Source organism: Neoarius graeffei, chromosome 2, assembly GCF_027579695.1.
Source record: "Neoarius graeffei isolate fNeoGra1 chromosome 2, fNeoGra1.pri, whole genome shotgun sequence".
Lineage (NCBI taxonomy): Eukaryota > Metazoa > Chordata > Actinopteri > Siluriformes > Ariidae > Neoarius > Neoarius graeffei.
Window position 1 is genome coordinate 230,466 of NC_083570.1, and position 22,684 is coordinate 253,149.

General features: G+C 42.5%; 1 protein-coding gene across 1 annotated transcript in view; it reads right to left on the bottom strand.

The window, feature by feature from the left end:
- Positions 1 to 7,849: 7,849 nt before the first annotated feature.
- Positions 7,850 to 22,684, bottom strand: part of nt5dc1 (5'-nucleotidase domain containing 1) — a 68,410-nt gene continuing 53,575 nt past the window's right edge. The window contains exons 10-12 of the mRNA XM_060913492.1: positions 8,799 to 8,993; positions 8,517 to 8,679; positions 7,850 to 8,372 (exon numbers count right to left, since the gene is read on the bottom strand). Coding sequence (XP_060769475.1) covers positions 8,266 to 8,372; positions 8,517 to 8,679; positions 8,799 to 8,993 — 465 coding nt within the window. The 3' untranslated portion in view covers positions 7,850 to 8,265. The remainder of the gene's footprint in view (positions 8,373 to 8,516; positions 8,680 to 8,798; positions 8,994 to 22,684) is intronic.

Genomic DNA, 22,684 nt, shown 5'->3' on the forward strand with positions numbered 1-22,684 from the left:
ACATCACGGTCCTTGATCTTTTATTATCCATAAGGGTTTTGGTGAACCCTTGTTGTTTTTTCTTGTGTTATTTAATTTCTAAGTATTTTGTAGTTGTTGGTAGTGTGGTTTAGTGTTTTGTGTGTGTTTGTTTGTTGGCTGTTTGGCGGGGATGGTGTCCTCCAGGATGCCACCCCTGTCCTTGTAGCATGGAGTAAGGGTGGTGCCACAACCTATGGTTCTGGTAGAGCAGGTGTTGCTAGTGGTTGGAGTGCAGGTGGGTTATGGAAACATCGTGTGCATCTCCCACATGAATAAAGCGGTGGTGGTGTTTTTGAAGCATCAGGAACTTGTCAGTCAGCTCATAGAGAGTAATATATACATCAACAATGAGTTTGTACAAGTTTCCCTGCTGGCGCTGCCCTCTGTCCGGGTCACCATGTCCAGAGTCCCTCTGTTTATTCCCAATGAAGCGTTAGAGCGAGAACTGAAGTGCTTCGGGAAATTTGCGAGCGGATTCTGAACAGTAAATTTGGGCTGTCAGAGCAATAAATTAAAACACATTCAGTCTCTACAGAGACAAGTGTTCATGTTTCTGGACTCCCCGACTCAAACACTGGAAGTTTCCTTCCGTGTTAAACACGAGGAAGGGTTTTACATGGTTTATGCGAGTTCGGGGAGCATGAAATGTTTTGAGTGCGGGGATGTGGGTCACAAGCAGATCACTTGTCCTCACAGACAGCATGTAGCAGAGCCAGCTGCTGTCGCTGGGACTGTCAGTGAGGAAAGGGGAAGGAACATGACTGATAGCGGTGTGACTGCGGAGACTGACAGTGGGGAGGGGGGCAGCGGGGTGGTTGATGTGACTGACAGTGGGGAGGGGGCAGCGGGGTGGTTGGTGTGACTGACAGTGGGGAGGGGGGGCAGTGGGGTGGTTGATGTGACTGACGGTGGGGAGGGGGGCAGTAGAGTGACTGATGTGACTGACAGCGGGGAGGTGAACAGTGGTTGGCCAATGTCATCTGAATCTGCTCCACCCACTCAGGTTGAGTCCGGAAGCTCCATGCCTGGAGCTACAGATACCAGAAGTAGTATTTCAGCAGAGTTGATGGAGACTGAACAGAGCAGGGTGGAGCCGGGAGAGATCAGTGTAGGGGGGTCTGAGCAGGACGCGGAGTCTCTGGTTTTACAGGAAGCTGTCAGACCCGACAGTGAGACAGAAGAGGTGATGAAGACGGACCGCTGTTATGGTGACATTGTGACTGACATGGAACGTGACTCGGATTCTGACTCTGTTTCTATAACAGACAGCATTTCCCAAAGCGAGGACCTTTATTCACTCGAGGAAATAAATAATTTTTTGGATGAAACTTTTGGGAAAAAAGTGAATGTTAAAGATTATGTTCCCAACGTTGAAAAGTTTATCAGATCAGTTACCACACTTCAAAGAGTTGTTGGAATGGATTTACTAGATGGAAAGAAACATTATTGGTTAAAAAAACGTTACTGGTCTGAGGAAAGGGTTAAAAGAGTCTAAAAGTAGAATGATTAAGAAAATGAAACTTTAAAAATAAAAGTTTTTAATGACTGCACAGCACTGGATGTTTTATCTCTACTGGTTCTTTCCATCTGTCTCTTTACATTTCTAAGGCAGGAACTTAACTCACTTCTGCAGGACAGAGCTAAAGGAGCACTAGTCCAAGCACGTTTTACTAGACTCCAAGACATGGATGCACCAACTTCTTTCTTTTTTAATTTGGAGAAATCTGCTGTTCAGAGGAAACAAATGGTCTGTCTTCGTCATTCTGATGGAAACATCACTACAGACCCAGCCGAGATGAGGAAGCTCGCAGTGGAGTTTTATACAGATCTGTTCAGCGCCGGCAGCTGTGACATGGACTGTGCTGCAGAGCTTCTGCAGGGACTTCCTCAACTGAGCTTAGAAGACCAGGACACTCTGAACGCAGAAATCGTTTTAGATGAGCTGACTGCTGCGGTGTCCCAGATGGCACCAGGCAAGGCTCCGGGACTAGATGGTCTTCCTTCTGACTTTTTTAAACACTTCTGGAAGATACTGGGACGGGACCTTTTGGCCATTTTTAAAGAGTGTTTTAAAAAAGGGAGCCTTCCGGCTTCCTGTAGGCGAGCAGTTCTCTCACTGCTGCCCAAGAAGGGAGACCTAGCTCTTCTAAAGAACTGGAGACCTGTAGCTCTTTTATGTACGGACTATAAGATCCTCTCCAAGGTTTTATCAAATAGATTAAAACATTTTATTGAATTATTTATTGGTGCAGATCAGTCTTATTGTATTCCAGACAGGTCGACGTATGATAATTTATTTTTAATAAGAGAAATATTTGATGTTTGTAAATTGTATAATATTAATGTTGGTATTTTATCCATTGATCAAGAAAAGGTGTTTGATCGTGTGGATCATGGTTTTTTCTTTTCCACCCTGCAGGCTTTTGGAATTGGGGGTAGCTTTTTATCCTGGGTCAAACTATTCTACAATGAAGCCTGCTGTTTAGTAAAGGTGGGGGGAGGGTTGAGCTGCCCTGTGGCAGTTAAAAGAGGAATCAGACAGGGCTGCCCCATCTCAGGCCAGCTCTACAGTATTATCATTGAACCTCTCCTGTGTAGGCTGAGGAGCAGGTTACAGGGCCTGGGTCTCCCTGAGCTGACTCAGAACCCCTCTGTGGCCGTCTCAGCTTATGCAGATGATGTTAATGTTTTTATACAAGATCAGAGAGATATACAAGAACTTAAAGAAAGCCTGACTGTGTATGAAAAGGCCTCCTCCACTAAAGTTAACTGGGACAAATGTGAAGCTTGTCTAATAGGTCAGTGGAGTTTAGGAGATGTCCCTGAGCTACCTGGGAAACTTAAGTGGGAAAAAAGAGACATCAAAGTTCTGGGAGTGTACTTGGGGTGCGAGGACTTCCAAAAACAGAACTGGGAGGGAGTGCTGGAGAAGGTGAGCACTAAGTTGTCTAAATGGAAATGGTTGCTTCCCCAGCTGTCCTACAGGGGTAGAGTTCTGATAGCCAATAACCTGGTCACCTCTTCTCTTTGGCATAGACTGATCGTCTTAGTGCCACCACCAGGCCTCGTGAGGGACATACAGGGGCTCCTGGTGAACTTCTTCTGGTCAGGTCAGCATTGGCTGAGGGCACCAGTTCTTTATCTCCCTGTGGCTGAGGGAGGACATGGCCTCATGGACATTTCATTGAGAATTGCTGCCTTCAGACTGCAGACGGCGCAGAGGCTACTCTATGGCTGCGGTTATTGCTGGCTGGCGTCTGCTCAGCTGCTCCTGAGGAAGTCTGGCCGGGTGAGACTGGATAAACAGCTGTTTCTTCTAAGGACCTCTGAATTTGGCCTGGCTGGAATAACACCTTTCTACAACTCAGTGCTTGATGCATGGAGGACTTTCAAGACCACACGGACTGAGGACCTCAGACCTGGTTTATGGATCTTTGAGGAGCCGCTATTATACAATGACTTCTTTACATCTAGCATACTTTCCTCCACATCACTTCACACCAAGTTTGTTGAGGCTGGCATTATCAAACTGGGCCACCTCATAAGAACATCTCTGGAGAGGCTTGGTGGAGTCATCGGAGTCAGGTCTTCCAGGGTGCTGAAGAAGATAGTGGATGAGGTCTGGCAGTCCCTGTCTGTACCACTCAGGGTGTACGCCCAGGACCGTACCCTGGTTGACCTATGGCACGAGGACCATGAGTACATCTTTCCTGTACTAAGCGTCAGACCTGCGACTGCAGAGTGGTGAGAAGAAAGAGGGCTGCTTCTGTCCCTGAAAACACCAGTGTTAGGTAACTTCAGCTCATGTGGGAAGAAGCGGCTCTATTACAGATGTGTAAAGGTACTGAACTTCCGCTGTTTGGTCGAAGTCAGGGAGTTGAGGTGGACCCAGGCTTTTGCTCCAGAATGCACCCCTAAAGGCTGCTGGAGGACTCTGTACAAGCCGCCCATCGAGAAACGGACGGCTGACCTCCAGTGGAGGATCACACATGGAGCGATAGCCACAAACAGACACAGGGCTCACCTGGATCCCAGAACTGGGGAGGACTGTCCGTTCTGTTGCCAACAGGAAACCCTTGAACACTCGGTGTCTCTTTGTCCTTGGCTAGTGGGCCTATTTAAGACACTGCAAGAGTGGGTGGAACATCTAGGGGAGAAGTTTTCCGTCCCTTTGTTTGTCTTTGGGCCAAAATACACAGTCAGGAAAAGACAGACTCAGGTTTTAATTAATTTTTTAATTGGAACTGCAAAACTAGCAATCTGGAAGACCAGAAAGAATCCGATGCTGGGCCTGGGATGGACTGATGCGGTTCAGAGCCTGAAAGGTTTGGTTGCATCTCGTCTTCAGGTACAGCATGCTTTTTACAGACTAACCAATAACCTGGACACTTTTATAGATCTGTGGGGTTTTAGACAGGTTTTATGTTCACTTGAAGAGGATGGTGCACTAACTCTCAACTTTTAATGTACAACCCCGATTCCAAAAATGTTGGGACAAAGTACAAATTGTAAATAAAAACGGAATGCAATAATGTGGAAGTTTCAAAATTCCATATTTTATTCAGAATAGAACATAGATGACATATCAAATGTTTAAACTGAGAAAATGTATCATTTAAAGAGAAAAATTAAGTGATTTTAAATTTCATGACAACAACACATCTCAAAAAAGTTGGGACAAGGCCATGTTTCCCACTGTGAGACATCCCCTTTTCTCTTTACAACAGTCTGTAAGCGTCTGGGGACTGAGGAGACAAGTTGCTCAAGTTTAGGGATAGGAATGTTAACCCATTCTTGTCTAATGTAGGATTCTAGTTGCTCAACTGTCTTAGGTCTTTTTTGTCGTATCTTCCATTTTATGATGCGCCAAATGTTTTCTATGGGTGAAAGATCTGGACTGCAGGCTGGCCAGTTCAGTACCCGGACCCTTCTTCTATGCAGCCATGATGCTGTAATTGATGCAGTATGTGGTTTGGCATTGTCATGTTGGAAAATGCAAGGTCTTCCCTGAAAGAGACGTCGTCTGGATGGGAGCATATGTTGCTCTAGAACCTGGATATACCTTTCAGCATTGATGGTGTCTTTCCAGATGTGTAAACTGCTCATGCCACACAACTCTTTGCAATTTTACACTGTGGAACTCCTTTCTGATATTGCTCCACTATTTGTCAGCGCAGAATTAGGGGGATTGGTGATCCTCTTCCCATCTTTACTTCTGAGAGCCGCTGCCACTCCAAGATGCTCTTTTTATACCCAGTCATGTTAATGACCTATTGCCAATTGACCTAATGAGTTGCAATTTGGTCCTCCAGCTGTTCCTTTTTTGTACCTTTAACTTTTCCAGCCTCTTATTGTCCCTGTCCCAACTTTTCTGAGATGTGTTGCTGTCATGAAATTTCAAATGAGCCAATATTTGGCATGAAATTTCAAAATGTCTCACTTTCGACATTTGATATGTTGTCTATGTTCCATTGTGAATACAATATCAGTTTTTGAGATTTCTAAATTATTGCATTCCGTTTTTATTTACAATTTGTACTTTGTCCCAACTTTTTTGGAATCGGGGTTGTACAATTGTGTGTGTGTGTGTGTGTGTATGTGTGTGTGTGTGTGAGAGAGAGAGAGAGAGAGAGAGAGACAGAGATTAATAGAGAAGGGGTTTTATGGACTGAATTTGATGATTTTCTAGCAATGACTTTTTATGTACCTTTTATTTTCTCAATTATTTATTGCTTTATTTCTTGTGAAAGAAAACATACACATGGAACAATGGTGTAATTAAAGGCATTTTAAAAAGTAAAAAAAAAAGTCTCTCTCTCTCTCTCTCTCTCTCTCTCTCTCACACACACACACACCATCTCTCTCTCTCTCTCACACACACAGGATTTTTGTGATGTCTTTAATTATGTGTCAGTCCATCCATATGATCCAATAAATATATCAATAATTGAATACATCAATAAATATTTCAATTTTTTTTATTACAAAACTTATTTAAATTTATGCTTCATGATTTGTTAATGTATGTGCAGTTGTTTTGTAATGCAGATTATACTAAAACTCAATAAAAAGAAGTTTAAAAAATACTTTATGATTTATTGACACATTTAATGAAGGATATACTGAAAGACTGACTGAAGGACAGAGTGAAGAGTTGAAGGATTCTAATATGCAAATTATGGCTGTTCTGATTGGTCTGTAAAAGCGCAGTGGCGTGGCCAAACCTGCGATCACAGACAAAATGGTGAAGAGCAGCTGAAATGCTCCATGAAGCAGCAGATAGACTTGAAAGAGCAGCACAAACCGGATACTAAGTGAATTAACATTAGATGTGTTAAACAACTTAGGAAATGCACCTTTTGTTTAAACCCACTCATTTTTCAAGTGATCATAAATATTAGAACATGTAACTGAGAGGTGTTTCTAGTTGTCCAGATGTGCCCTGTTAGATTGATTGTTTAAACTATCAATAGCTCTGAATTTCTGTTTGGTTTGAGCCCTGGGGTTTGCCTGTGAAGACGGCATTTGCTGTTAAAAAGATAAACCAACATGAAGAACAGAGAGCTGTCTTGAGGAGAAAAGTAATTTTAAAGCTGAGAAAAGATGGAAAATGCATCAGTGCCACTGCACAATCTTTGAGCATAGCCAATAAAACAATTTGAAATGTCCTGAAAAAGAAAGCGACCACTGGGCTACTAACAACCAGATGTGGAACAGGACAGCCAAGGAAGCAACAGCAGGTGGTGAAAGAAACATTGTGAAAGCTGTGAAGAAAACCCCAAAAACAATTCAGTGACATCACCAACCTGTAATTTTGTAAATCTGTTACATCCTAAATCTGTAACACTGTAAATCTGTAACAGAGTGATGGGTTTTGATCTGTCTGTACTGAAGGAGGTCGAATTGACAAAGTATAATCGAGGAATGTAGACTTCTGCCACCTAGGAGAGTCTACCTCATGGATCGATCTGGGAGCAGTCAGTCAGTCACTGTTGCAGACAGCTGTTCACAGATGTTTCTCAGTTTATTGTCAGACAAACATGAGTATATATATATATATATATATATATATATATATATATATATATATATATATATTCACATTCAAGAGTGTGTTGTAGCTCTGTGACTGGAAGGTAGGATTTACGTAGCCAAGTTATCAGTGTATGACAGGGTAACGACACTGGGTGATGAAGCATTACATCATTGATCAGGATAACCTTCTCAAAACAGAGATGTGCGGATGTGTGAGTGAAGATAACTTTCAAGGATTTAATTCAGACTCACCAAAACAAGAAGCAATCAAACAAGCCCGTACCAGTTGCAAGCATGCCAAATCAGATATATCGATCACAAAGTAAATCTGTAGCGCTGTCAATCTGTAACACACAGTTCAGTCATGGTATCTTCTGTCTACTTTTTTTTTAAACCTACTTTTCCTCACAGAAAATGTGTGCGCGCATACGCGCACGCTTACACCACATTTATCTCCTCTGACTGAGTCAGTAAATTGTTCTTGGTCATTAATCTTGAATCACTGAAACTGAATCAGATTTAGAAAATCCGATGTAAATTTTTAAAATACTGACTTGTCCAGGGTGTAACCCCGCCTCTCGCCCAGAGTCAGCTGGGATAGGCTCCAGCTCACCTGGGACCCTGTACAGGATAAGCGGTTATGGATAATGGATGAATGGATGGATATTGTGATTCAGACTGCCCAGAGGAGGGATGCGTTAACAGAAAAGTACAGAAGTTAAATGTTTTGAATCATTTAACCCTTCATGTTCAGATCAATAGTGAATCTTTATTGAGTAAAAAAAAACCACAATAAATGCACACAAATGAACACAAGGACAAGTGTGTTTGAGAAAACCTTTTTTCACCTGCATTTCTGTACAAACTGCTGACCAAACTAACACACACCACTGAAGACCACAACACTGCACAACACACACACACACACACACACACACACACACACACACACACACACACACACACACAGAGCTTCATTTAGAAAATAAACACCAACAATTTAAAACACTTTTGACAATAGAACACCTAATGATTTTAATGAAAAACACACTTTTCACAGAATAACAGAATAAATCTCTCTCACAGACACACAGTGTGTCTACAGTATAGTGGTTTACTGGTGCTGTGAATGAAACATGACAATTATACTGTATTGTTACACTCAACGTTTACATTATGTATACACACAGACACATGTCATTGGACAGCTCAGGACTCCGCCCTCTTCAGTAAGGAGTGGGGGGGTGATGGGTAATAACCAGTCGTGTAGGACTGAGACTCGGAGAAACGCTTAAACTGGAAATTCAGAGGAAGAGCTGAGGACACACACACACACACCAACGTGTTTATATTTAATACACAATGTTAGCGTGAATTTACCAAAAGGTATATTAATATCGACCCTGACATCACAAACTCTCATTCCTAACGTGTGTGTGTTTGTGTGTGTGTACCCATACCTGCTATACTCTCCACACTGGGTATAGCCACAGTGCTGTATTTGTGAATGGAGCTGCAGCACCATGTCAGTGTGTGATGTTCCTGTCCAGCTTCATTCGTCTGTATGTCCACAAAATACGACCCCCACTGCTGAGACACAGCTGAAGGGGCCTTCATACACTCCTGTACACACACACACACACAAAATAGTGAATACTACAGGAGGCGTATTATTTTTACACACAATAGTGTCATAGAATAGTGATTTGGTGTGCAGCCAATGACTAGCTAAGGTGACTTACCGGTACTTCAAACTTTCCCTTCTTCTCTGCAGGACCCTGACTGTAGGTGGAGCTCTGATTGGAAGTGGAGCTCTGGTGGTTCTCTGTGCCCATACCCTCCCCCTCCATCTCCTCAAGTATCATAACAGTCTCCCACTTTGCAAAAGTGAATGCTGGAAACATGTCAGAGCGCATACTGTCTCCGAAGTACACCACCTACACACACACACACACAATGATTAGACTGATACAGGGAAGAATTTGTGTGTGTGTGTAGGTAAGCACCCTGTGTCCTCAATGGGAACCCTGTAACGGTGCTACTGGACTCGGGGAGCATCATCACCCTGGTCCAGCCCTCTATCCTCCCCAAGACCCTCCAGCCCTACAGTAACTTAGTGGTGACCTTTGTACATGTAGACGTCCCAAGATGTTCCTGCAGGATAGTGCTACCAATGCCAAGGTGGCGCGCCTAGAGCGTAATTCTAGTTCTCTGTTCTGTCTCAGTAGGTTGCCAGGGAAGAGAACTTCTAGAGGGAGCAGAAGGCTGATGACCACCTCAAACACTGCTGGAGGCAGGTGCTAAAGGTCTACAGAGTTAAGCAACAACCAAAGCGTGTGCATCCAGCAGCCTACTTCCTGGTGAAGAAAGGGCTGCTGTTATTACTGCTGCATCAGGTGGGGAAAGACCCTCAACCTCCTAATTCTTCCCCAGTCAAAGGCTGATGCCGTCATGCACCTGGCCCACACCCACTTGCTCAGGGGCCAGCTGGGGACCTGCAACTACCTTGGAAAAGCTGTAAGACCACTTCCACTGGCTGGGCATGGTACCAGAGGTGACAAACTGCATCCAGCAGTGACCACAATGCCAGAGGACATCCCTACAAAAGCCAGCCCTGGCCCCCCTCATCTCTCTATCCATCATAGATGTTCCATTTGAGTGTGTGGGCATGGACCTGTTTGGGCCACTACCCAAGTCTGCCCAAGGTCACAAATATGTGCTGGTGCTCATGGACTATGTGACAAGGTACCCCAAGGCTGTCTCCCTTCAGAAACCCACCTCTTGGAATATCACACGAGAACTGGTCCTCCTCTTCAGTCATGTGGGCATCCCTAAGGACCTGCTCAGCGATGAGGGAACACCATTCATCTCCAAATCAATGGCTGACCTGTGCCAGGTGCTGCAGATCAAACATCTGCAGACATCAGTCTACCACCCACAGACAGACAGCCTGGTTGAATGCTTTAACCAGTCCATGAAGAGGATACTACATAGGGTGGTAAAGAGGGGTGAGACTGAAAACTACTCTTACCCTGCGTCCTGTTCACTGTTTGGGACTCTTCTCCACTTCATGTGTCGAACAGGTTTGCCCTCCTCAGTGATGCACTCACTGAGAAACCTGAAAGAGCTCTGGTTATAGGGGACTCCATTATACGGCACATGAAATTAGCCAGGCCTTTAGGGGCACCAGCAGCTTTAGTCAGGTGTATACCGGGAGCCAGGGTGCCGGACATAGCAGGTAATCTTAGGGTCCTAGGCAAGCACAGGTTCTCAAAGATAGTTATCCATGTAGGAACTAATGATATACGCCTTCGTCAGTCTGAGGTTACTAAGAGTAACTTTGTAGAGGTGTTTAAATTAGCAAAGGCGATGTCCAATGCAGTAGTATGCTCTGGCCCCATCCCAACGCGGTGTGGTGATGTAGCTTACAGCAGGTTATGGTCACTGAACTGCTGGTTGTCCAGGTGGTGCTCTGAAAACAGTGTGGGCTTTATAGATAATTGGGCTAATTTTGAGGGCACTGCTGGCCTCTTAGGGCGGGATGGTATCCATCCCACTCGGAAAGGTGTTGCTGTCATTTCTTGCAGCATAACTGATAATCTCAGAACAAGTCTAGTTAAATTCTGACAATCCAGAGCCAAGGCCAGGGAGCAGACGAACAGGCTAAACCGACTGTCTGCTAGCTGCACAGAGTCGTCACTCAGGGTCCACTACATCGAGACTGTGTAGGCCTAGAAATTCATATATTTTTTCACCAGCCAGCCGGACGAGTTCCCTTCCAAAGTAACTCGCCAAACAGAAAATCAACTAGCCAAAATTTGTTCATGTATGAATTTTACTTCTGCCAAAAATAACACAAAAGAGAGTCGTTACCATTGTTCATGACTAATGTGCATTTATTTCAAGACCCGAGTATTTTGATACTGTTGTTAAATACATAAATGAGAACAACACAGAGCACCATAATATAATATCAACAAATAATAATATATTGGAAAACTTGGCAACTTGGTGTATGAGTATTGAAAACAAATATATTTACTATCATGACTATAGCACCCAAAATATGTCCAACATGCTTTCTGTATTTCACCATTTATGAGAGAGAAAGCATTCGGAGCTTCATATTGACTAGGAATCAACTTGAAAAAAATTAATTATTCCATAAAAATCGTATCGCAGCCAAGGCCTACCCTGCTCCCACGTTTGCTTATAAGTCCTTTGTCGTTTCTCCTTCTCGTACGCTTTATCGGCGGCCTTTTTCTCCTCTTCAGACCGAGGTCGCTTTGTCCCCGTCTCTGGTGGTTTCTGTACACCTTTCAGAAAATTCCACATCGCAACGTAGCTTTGGCAGATGTAGATGTAAACAACAAAAAAACACGCATGTTTAAATGGGCGATAATGTGGCCACATCTACTGAATTTGATAAAGTGATGTGGCAGCGGGGGCGTGGCCAAGCGTCGGTCTGTGAATGGAGGGCGGAGTTAGGGAAGGTAAGTGGTGGAATCATTGCACCTGATAGGGATTAACCTGTGTTTGTGTGTCTTCTCCAGTGACCGCGCCCTTTAAAAGGAGAGGAGAGCAGAGAAAGGGAGCTCTCTCTCCCCAACCAGAACACGTGTGTGTGCGCACGCGTGCGGCTGGGAAGCGATAAAAGGCTGAAAAGCTAGCAATAAATAGTTCATTGAGAACTCAGTTCTGGCCTGCCGTGCTTCTGTGCTCCACCCACCTGGTCCAATGCTACACATGATTACTGCGATATTCAACGAGATGTGTTATATGCATGCGCAGTAGTGAAAAAACCGACAGCCTGACTCGTACACGATATGATTCAGAATTCTTCGGTATTTTCCATCCTGACGATAAACACATCGATTAACACAGACACGGCACACACTTAATATGTGGCGGCTTTAGTTGACGGTGTGTCTGAATCTTCGCTTCATGTATATTTATTTTCAACTAGCCAGCCGGGCTGGCTAGTGACAGGAATTACCCGCCAAATGACAAATTAAGTCGCCTCGGGGGACCGGACCACCGCGAATTTCGAGCCCTGCTGTGTCTGTTCCCCGAGCTCAACAAAAAAGTAGAACTACTCAGAGTTTGTTCCAGTAACCTAATCAATATAAAATTAGATCATATTGACTGTACAGCCGCCGCCAGCACCTTTGATCTAAAAGTGGGGCTATTAAATATTAGATCTCTTACATCTAAAGCACTAATTGTTAATGAACTCATTACTGATTGGGAGTTTAATGTACTGTGTTTAATTGAAGCATGGATTAAGCCAAATGAATATATAGCATTAAATGAAGCGAGTCCTCCTGGATACAGTTATATACACCAGCCTCGTCTAACTGGCAGAGGAGGAGGCGTCGCGGTTATTTATAACGATTATCTAGGTGTAACACACAAACCTGGATATAAATTTAATACATTTGAAGTTCTTCATACTCATATAATGTATGTAGCTTCAAAAAATAAGTCTACCCAGTTAATTCCGTTACTTATTATTTACAGGCCCCCGGGGCCATATTCTGAGTTTCTTTCTGAATTTGCAGATTTTATCTCAGATCTGGTTATTTCCTTAGACAAAGCTTTAGTTGTCAGAGATTTTAATATTCACTTCGATAACCCAGAAGACCCTTTGAAAACAGCGTTTGTGTCCATTTTAGATTCAGTAGGGATTAATCAGAATGTCATAGGACCGACCCATAATGGTGGTCACACTCTCAATCTAATACTAACATTCAGGTTAAACGGAGACAATATAGTCACACTTCCACAGTCTGAAGTTATCTCAGATCATTGTCTCATCTCATTCAAACTATGTCTGAGTAATAATATATGCACCTCACCACGCTACTGTATTAAACGTACATTCATGTCAACTACTGCACAGAGCTTTATAAATGATCTCCCAGAGTTATCAACTTTGATTGGGTCACTGTCAGCCCCTGCAGAACTTGATCAGGCAACTGAATGCTTAGAGTCAACATTCTGCCACGCCTTAGATAATGTAGCTCCTCTAAAAAGGAAAATGATCAGAAAGAAAAAATTAGCACCCTGGTATAATGATGACACTCGCACTTTAAAACAGATCACTCGAAAACTGGAATGTAAATGGCGTCAAACAAAATTGGTAGTGTTCAAATTAGCGTGGAAGGAGAGCTTCCTGAAGTATAGAAAAGCTCTTAGTGCTGCGAGATCAACATATCTCTCCTCCCTAATAGAAGATAACAAAAATAATCCTAGATTCCTATTTAATACTGTAGCAAAATTAACCAGGAATAAGTCCACTATAGACACATGCACACCTGCAGTATGGAGTAGCAACGACTTCATGAATTTTTTAATGACAAAATTGAAAATATCCGACAAAAAATTCAAACTACTAATTTAAGGTCAAACAATGTAAGTGACCCTGTAGTTAACAATATAACTGTATCAGATCATCAATTAGAATGTTTTACTCCCCTTAGAGAAACTGAATTACTTTCATTAATCTCGGCATCAAAAGCCTCAACTTGCGTACTAGATCCCTTACCTACACGTCTATTCAAACAGATAATACCTGAAGTAATTGAACCGCTTCTAAAAATTATAAATTCTTCTCTTACGATTGGCTATGTACCCAAATCCTTTAAACTAGCAGTTATCAAACCCCTGATTAAAAAACCTGACCTTGATCCCTGTCAGCTGTCCAATTATCGGCTGATATCAAACCTCCCCTTTATCTCCAAGATCCTTGAAAAAGCTGTGGCACAGCAGTTATGCTCATATTTACATAGGAATAACATCCATGAAATGTATCAGTCAGGATTTAGACCTCATCATAGCACAGAGACAGCACTGGTTAAAGTAGTAAACGACCTACTGTTGGCGTCTGATCAGGGCTGTGTCTCGCTACTTGTGTTGCTTGACCTTAGTGCAGCATTTGATACCATTGATCATTCCATTCTTCTGGATAGACTAGAAAATGTTGTGGGAGTTAAGGGAACGGCCCTCTCCTGGCTCAGCTCTTATTTAACTGATCGCTATCAGTATGTTGATATAAATGGTGATATTTCTAGACATACTGAGGTAAAGTTTGGTGTTCCACAAGGTTCTGTCTTGGGTCCACTGCTTTTTTCTTTATATATGTTCCCTCTGGGTGATATTATTCGTAAACATTGTATTAGTTTCCACTGTTATGCTGATGACACACAGTTGTATGTTTCTGCAAAACCTGATGAGAGACACCAGCTTAATAGAATTGAGGAATGTGTGAAGGACATTAGACACTGAATGATTATTAACTTCCTTCTGCTTAACTCTGACAAGACTGAAGTACTTGTACTCGGACCACATGCAGCTAGAAGTAAGTTTTCTGATTCCACAGTAACTCTGGATGGCCTTTCTGTTTCTTCACGTGCAGCAGTAAAAGACCTCGGAGTGATTATTGACCCCAGTCTTTCATTTGAAACTCACATCGATAACATTACCTGGATAGCTTTCTTTCATCTCAGAAATATTGCTAAGATAAGAAATTTAATGTCACTACACAATGCAGAAAAACTAGTTCATGCTTTCGTTCCCTCCAGGTTGGATTATTGTAATGCCTTACTGTCTGGATGTTCCAATAAGTGCATAAACAAGCTCCAGTTAGTTCAAAATGCCGCAGCAAGAGTCCTTACTAGAACTAGAAAATATGACCCCATCACCCCTGTCTTATCCACACTGCATTGGCTCCCAATCACATTTCGTATTGATTATAAAATACTACTATTGACATTTAAAGCACTGAATGGTCTCGCATCACAGTATCTGAGCAAACTTCTGCTCCTCTATGACCCGCCATGCCTACTTAGATCAAAAGGTGCAGGCTATCTGCTGGTACCTCGTATAGTGAAGGCTACATCAGGGGGCAGAGCCTTTTCTTACAAAGCCCCACAGTTATGGAACAGCCTTCCAAGTAATGTTCGGGAATCAGACACAGTCTCAGTGTTTAAGTCTCGGCTGAAAACAGATCTGTTTAGTCAAGCCTTTTGTTAATAGTATTTATGAGGTAAAGGAGTAGATCTGGAGGATCCTCAGACAGAGTGTTTTGGTAAACTGGGATGTATGGATGCTGTCAGTCTGGTAAACTGGGATGTATGGATGCTGTCAGTCCCCACTCGCTTGCTCACTCAAGTTTGTTAATGGTGTAATGGCTGCTGCTTTATGTCCCGGGGCTTCCTCATGCCTGTTTTACCTTCTGGCTCTCCCCTTTTAGTTATGCTGTCATAGTTAGTTTTGCTAGAGTCCCTGCTTGCGCTCAGCACAAAATGTATACTGTTCTTACTCATCAGGTGACACTGGGCATACCTAACAACCTGTGTTTTCTCTCTCTTTCTCTCCTCCCCTGTCTGTCCCTCTGAGTTACAGGTCAATCCTAAGATCAAGATGCTGAACCTCTTCTTCTCCTCAGACCTGCCTGATCCATCCTGATGCCCTACGTCTGGTTGGAGTCTCATCACATCACTCCTGTGGAGGACGGCCCCATGAGGACAGTTGAAAGTCGCACTTGGAAGACACTCTAGACACTTACAGCAATACTTTTATGGCTGAGGACTACAGTTGACTTGCTAACTTTAGGACTGCAGTTGTCATGAACAGTTTTTCACTCAAGTTTCCATCAATGAAGAGTTATAATGTCAACAAAACTGACTTCATGTTAAAACTGTTAAAAATGTTATAATCACATTGTATGTTATCACCCAAATGAGGATGGGTTCCCTTTTGAGTCTGGTTCCTCTTGAGGTTTCTTTCTCATGTCACCTGAGGGAGTTTTTCCTTGCCACCGTCGCCACAGGCTTCATCATTGGGGATAGATTAGGGATAAAATTAGCTCATGTTTAAAGTCATTAAAATTCTGTAAAGCTGCTTTGCGACAATATTGTTAAAAGCGCTATGAAAATAAACTTGACTTGATAGTCTGTAACTCTAGCTGCTCTTGGTAATGATCTGGCTGAGGGGGTTCAGTCCTATGCAGAACAGCAGCAGGGACAGGGAATCTCCTTGGTATATACCGCACTTGATGGTGATCTGTGTTATTGGCTTGAAGTTGGCCTCTCGGGTTGTTTTCCATAGCCTCATTGAGTTCTTGATGAAGGTTCTGAGAGTCCTGTTGATGTTGTACAGTTTCAAGAATTCCAGGATCCATGTGCGTGGCATTGAGTCATAGGCTTTCTTGTAGCCAATCCAGGTGGTGCACAGATTGGTATGTCTACTGCCGCAGTCTCGAGCTACTGCACTATCTACCAGTAGCTGAGGTTTTGCTCCTCTGGTGTTCCTAGCAATTCCTTTCTAGGCTTCACTTATGTATTGAGTCATGTGGCTACTCATCTTATCCGCTACGATGCCCGACAGGAGCTTCCATGTTATGCAGAGGCAGGTTATCGGCCAGTAGTTGGATGGGACTGCACCCTTCTGTGGGTCCTTCAGGATCAGGACTGTCCCGACTTTCAGTCAGCCATTCCGGGTGAGTCCCCTCCATTAGCAGCTGGTTCATCTGTGCTGCCAAGTACTCATGTAGCGGTTAGCTTCTTTAGCCAGTAGGCGTGAACCATATCCGGGCCTGGTGCTGTCCAGTTCTTCATTTTTGAGACTCTTACTTGGATGTCTGCCACAGTGATGATTATTGGGTCTTGCTCAGGGAGATTGCTGTATTTGGCTCTCAGGTCTATTAGCCACTGAGCACTGTCATTATGTGATTTTTCCTTTTCCCATACCCCTTTCCAGTGTTGTTCAGTCTCCAGCCTTGGTGGATCTGGAACCATGTTGTTATTACCCTGCCACTGGGTGTACACCTTTGATGGTTGAGTGGAGAACATCCTATTTATTCTCCTAACTTCAGCTTTGCTTGTGTACCTCCTTAGGCAAGGCAAGGCAAGGCAAGTTTATTTATATAGCACATTTCATACACAATGGCAGTTCAATGTGCTTTACAGAAGTAAAAACAAAAACAGTAAACAATAGAGAAATAAAATTACATAAAATAATTTTATCTTTATTCTAAAATAATTAATTAAAAGAATTAAAAGAAAATAATAAGAATTAAACAATAGTAGAAATAAAATATTAAAATGTCAAAAAGAAAAAAGAGAAAGGAAAAAAAAAAACCTAGCAGAATAAAATAGAATAAAGTTAAAATAAATTTAAAACATGCAGAGAAAAAGATTATAAAAAATGTAAAATATTAATTATTTAACAGAAAGCATCTGAAAACAGCTTGGTCTTTAACCTAGATTTGAAGCTGCCAACAGCAGGAGCATTTTTAATGTCCTCTGGCAGTTGGTTCCATAGCTGCACTGCATAGTAGCTAAAAGCTGCTTCACCATACTTTGTTTTAACAACTGGTTTTAAAAGTAAATTTTTCTGCTGCGATCTGGTAGATCTGATTGGGTTAGGCCGCTGCAACATATCAGAGAGGTAATTGGGCCCTGGACCATTTAGAGATTTGTACACCAGCAGCAATGCTTTAAAGTCAATTCTGTAGCTTACTGGAAGCCAGTGAAGGGACCTTAGAATTGGAGTAATGTGCTCTGTTCTTTTTGTTCGTGTGAGAACCCTCGCCGCTGCATTTTGAACCAGCTGAAGTCGTTTAATGGTCTTTTTTGGCAGGCCTGTGAAAAGGCCATTGCAGTAATCAACCCTACTAGAGATGAAGGCATGTATTAGTTTTTCCAGATCATTTTTTGAGATAAGTCCTCTTAGTTTGGAAATGTTTTTTAGGTGATAAAATGCCGTTTTAGTGATTGCTTTCATGTGACTGTCAAAGTTTAGCTCGCTGTCAATGAAAACACCAAGATTTTTAACCATTTCTTTAGTTTTAATCCATTTTGTGTCAAGAATAGTGGTAATCCTGAGTCTTTCATCTTTTTTTCCAAATAGAATTACTTCTGTTTTATCTGTGTTCAGCTGAAGAAAATTTTGTGACATCCAGCTATTGATTTGATCGATACACTGGTAGAGACATTCAAGGGGGGCATAATCATTTGGTGATAGAGCAAAATAAATTTGGGTATCATCTGCATAGCAGTGATACAAAATTGAATTTTTATTGATAATTTGCCCAAGTGGGAGCATATAAAGGTTGAAAAGTAATGGTCCAAGAATCGACCCCTGGGGGACACCACAGGTCAAGGGCATTGACGTTGAGGAACAATTTCCCAGGGTAACAAAGAAGCTTCTATCTTTTAAGTATGATTTTAACCAATTGATAACTTTACCAGTCAATCCAACCCAGTGTTCAAGTCGATATAGCAGTATGTTGTGATCAACAGTATCAAAAGCTGCACTGAGGTCCAGTAATACCAGGACCGATGTTTTGCCTGCATCAGTATTAAGACGTATGTCATTTATAACTTTAATCAGCGCTGTTTCAGTGCTATGATTGGCACGAAATCCTGACTGAAAATTATCAAAATGGCTGTTTGATATCAAGAAGGCAGTTAATTGATTGAAGACAATTTTTTCCAGGATTTTCCCGATAAATGGTAGATTTGATATTGGCCTGTAGTTATTTAACACTGAAGGATCCAGATTTTTTTTTTTTTTTTTTTAGATGGGTAGCCAGGGCTGAGTGTATTTGTTTGGCAGTCTACAGGGCCTCAAGTACGGATAGCTTGCTGTATTTCTTAGGTAGCCCTTTCCTTTAACTTCTCTCCAGGTCTGAGCTTAGCTTCTAACATTCTCTTCCATGGTGGATATTGCACCTTATGGTTAGTGTCCATCTTATAACCAAGAATTTCCAGGATCACTATCGATGTGATGTATATCAGCTTGTTGGTCTCAGTAATGGTCATAGTAGAGATCGTTCATAGTGCTGCATTCACATCTTCTAGGAGATTTTCAGGAGGTATTTCACACAGTTGTGGTAGTCGGGCATGGTGGTTCACGGTGTTCAGCTTTGTTACTATCTTCAATTTCAGGTCAGCTGCTCATGCATTAAGCTCTTGCTTGCAAGGGTGTGTTGCTGGGGGGTTCCCAGTCTCAATCTCCAAGTGTGGGGATAGTGATAAACCCCCCATGACCTGGCATCCTGACTCCTCCTTGCCATAGCATTTGTGATGTATCTCATCAATCTCTAGTTGTGACAGCAGTTGCTGTTTGTGGATATTGGAACATTGAGTTACTAGTTGTTTTGGTGTTACTGTAGATGTTGGGTATCGAAGCATCCATTGGTCTCACATCCTTTGCATGTAACCCCTCTCTCTAAGATTACTCGCATAGTAGTATTCCAACAGTCGAATGTTCTCAGCTCTTGTCTATGAATGTATTGCTCTTGTTCCAGTAGCCGATTTCTCATCAGTTTGCCCTGGTTCCTCAACATCTGATGCGGACCTTGTTAGAGTGGGTGACATCCGAGCCAATATGACTCTGGTTTTTCTGTCTCTCATTTATTAGGTAGGCAGGTATCATTAAGGGCCTTGCCAACAAGTCCTCACCATTGCCTCAACCAGGGCACGAACCCATGTCAGTGATGTTATCAACTGAGCCACTATATATATATATATATATATATATATATATATATATATATATATATATATATAAATAAATAAGGCAATTCTTCAGCAGAGAGGCCAAAATTATGAAATTGTTAAGACTGCGTTAAACTGTCAGCTCAGTGATGCTGCTAAAGTATAGAATCCAAGTCAAAATATGCTGAAAACCACATTTAAAAATTATCACCCCAATTATAGCAATGTCGCTTCAGAGAAATGTTGGTTTGAATTTTAAGAAATGAAAGTTCAGGGTTTTTTTTTGACATAATTATCCACTGTGCTGCTGCAACCAGGAAATTTTCCCATTGTGGGATAATAAAGGTCTTCCTATCTTATCTTATCTTATCTTATCTTATCTTATCTTATCTTATCTTATCTTATCTTCGTTACTGCCTTTTTACTAAGTCAAGTTTATTTGTATAGCGCTTTTAACAATAGACATTGTCGCAAAGCAGCTTTACAGAATTTGAACGACTTAAAACATGAGCTAATTTTATCCCTAATCTATCCCCAATGATGAAGCCTGTGGCGACGGTGGCAAGGAAAAACTCCCTCAGATAGCACGAGGAAGAAACCTCGAGAGGAACCAGACTCAAAAGGGAACCCATCCTCATTTGGGCAACAACAGACAACATGACTATAACATTAACAGCCTTAACATGAAGTCAGTTTCGTTGATGTTATAAACTCTTCACTGATGGAAACTTGAGTGCAAAACTGTTCATGACAACTGCAGTCCTAAAGTTAGCAAGTCAACTGTAGTCCTCAGCCATAAAAGCATTACTGTAAGAATCCAGAGCGTCCTCCAGGTGTGACTTTCAACTGTCCATATGGGACCGTCCTCCACAGGAGCGATGTGATGAGACTCCAACCAGACACAGGGCACCAGGATGGATCAGGCAGGTCCGAGGAGCAGAAGAGGTCAGCATCTCGATCCCAGGACCGACTAAAAAGATAATTTATTTTCAGAGTTAAACATAGCCAGAGCGGGTAATCGGGAGATTCGGGAGGATTCCCGATGGGCCGGCTCATGTCAATCTCAAATTTGGGCCGGTTGGATGGAAAAAATAATTTTGACACTTATCTAACCTTCTTCTTGCATTCATTCTCCATTCAACTATGCATTCATTCTCTATTCATCTGACAGCGCAGCCCCTACAGCACAGTAGATTAGATGGGTTCTACCATCTGATGAATTCTTCCCTCCCAAATGTTTAAGTTGGTTAGGCCCATGAGTCGTCTTTTTTGGAGCGGTAAAATTAAATATAGCAACAGAATAGCGCGAAGCGTCAGTCAGTGGTGATGGAGGGCAGGAAGAGGCCAGGTGGAGCCGAAAAGGCCAGGACAAAAAGAAGAAAGGCGCTGGAAGAAGATGCTGCCAAATGTGTGAAATTAACAGACCTGTTTTCCAGAGGACAGACCTCAGTTGCAGCCGGTAAAGAGAGATATGGAAATAATTTTGTAGCCTCCTGTCAGTGTAAGGCTATTGTGCAACGTATGCAATGTCAATTTAGCATAGTTTATTTTGTAGAGCCCAATACACACCATTAATCACAAATATCCAGTTTCAAGCTGACAATAATAAACATAACTTAGAGGTATAATTTAGTGTGTACTTCACCTCACTGTGTGTTCACTGTGTGCATTTCACTAATTCACGATTGGAATAAATGCAGAGACCAAATTTCCCATTAAATAGCATCTCATTAATGGAATGTTTTTGTAGCATCGGAGCAGCAAATGGTGATGATCTGATGATCCTGAGGAGGCCATGACTACTGAAGGGACAGGTAGAGGATGGTCTAACAGTTATTTATTTAAACTAAGATAGTTATTTGTAATGTAAAAGATAACAGAGATATATGATAAATATATGTTAAAAAAGAAAAAAAAAGAAAGAAACCTTTATTTGTCACATGCACACTTCAAGCACAGTGAAATTCATCCTCTGCATTTAACCCATCTGAAGCAGTGAACACACACACACACACACACACACACACACACACACACACACACACACACACTCTCAGAGCAGTGGGCAGCCACACCAGAGCGCCCGGGGAGCAGTCAGGGGTTTGGTACCTCGCTCAAGGGCACCTCAGCCCAAGGCCGCCCCACGCCCCAGTTGTTCAGACTTTCAGAAAGATGTCAGCATGATAGCCTAATTTATTTTAACAAATGGAGACAAATAGCCTAAATCATTATCAATTTTACACAATCACAATATAGGCTAAATTGTGTGTGTGTGGGGGGGGGGGGGGGGGGGAACTTCAAGCATGTTACGTTATTCAGCAAAATAGGCTAACCCTTAGTGAAATGTTTTTGTAGCCTCAGAGCAGCAGATAAACCAGTCTGATCCTGCTGGTGAACCAAGTAGGCACGGAGAGGCCAGGACTACAGAGGCAACAGGTAGAGAGAATAAAAATCAACTAAAAAAAAACTATTTTACGTAAGAAAATGCACACAGAACAGATGTGATAGATAGATTCTAAATGGTACCCAGATATTCAGAATGCTGAAAATGCTTTAGGGCGTATTCACACCTACGTTGTTTGGTCCGGACCAAACGACCAAATGAACCAAATTTCCCTTGGTCCGGACCTTTTGGGTTGGTCTGAATACAAACCACCGAACTCTGGTCCGGACCAAACAAGCGGACCGAGACCGAGCTGCAAGGTCGGACTCGGTCCGGACCAAAGGAACCCTGGTGCGGATCTTTTGGAGGTGTGAAAGCAGACCGGACCTAATCCGACAGTTTTGCTTTTTTGTACCTCGGGAGCTTCCGTCGTTTGTCGAGCATTATGGGAAACAGTCTTGACACTCCACCGCAAAGTGCAAACACTGTTTCGGTTGTCAAGGGTCGTTCAGTCACCAGTGGTAGGCGAGTGCAAAAAATGAGTAGGGGGCAAACGTGGGCCGAGGAAGAAACGTGTACCCTTGTGGATATCTGGGCAGATGTCCACATATCTGAGCTTTTGGACAGAACACACAAAAATGCTGACGTGTTTGCTGTATTCAGTGAGAAAATGAAGGAGAAGGGGTTCACGCGCTCCCCAGAACAATGTCGGCTAAAAGTGAAGAAACTCCGTCAGACC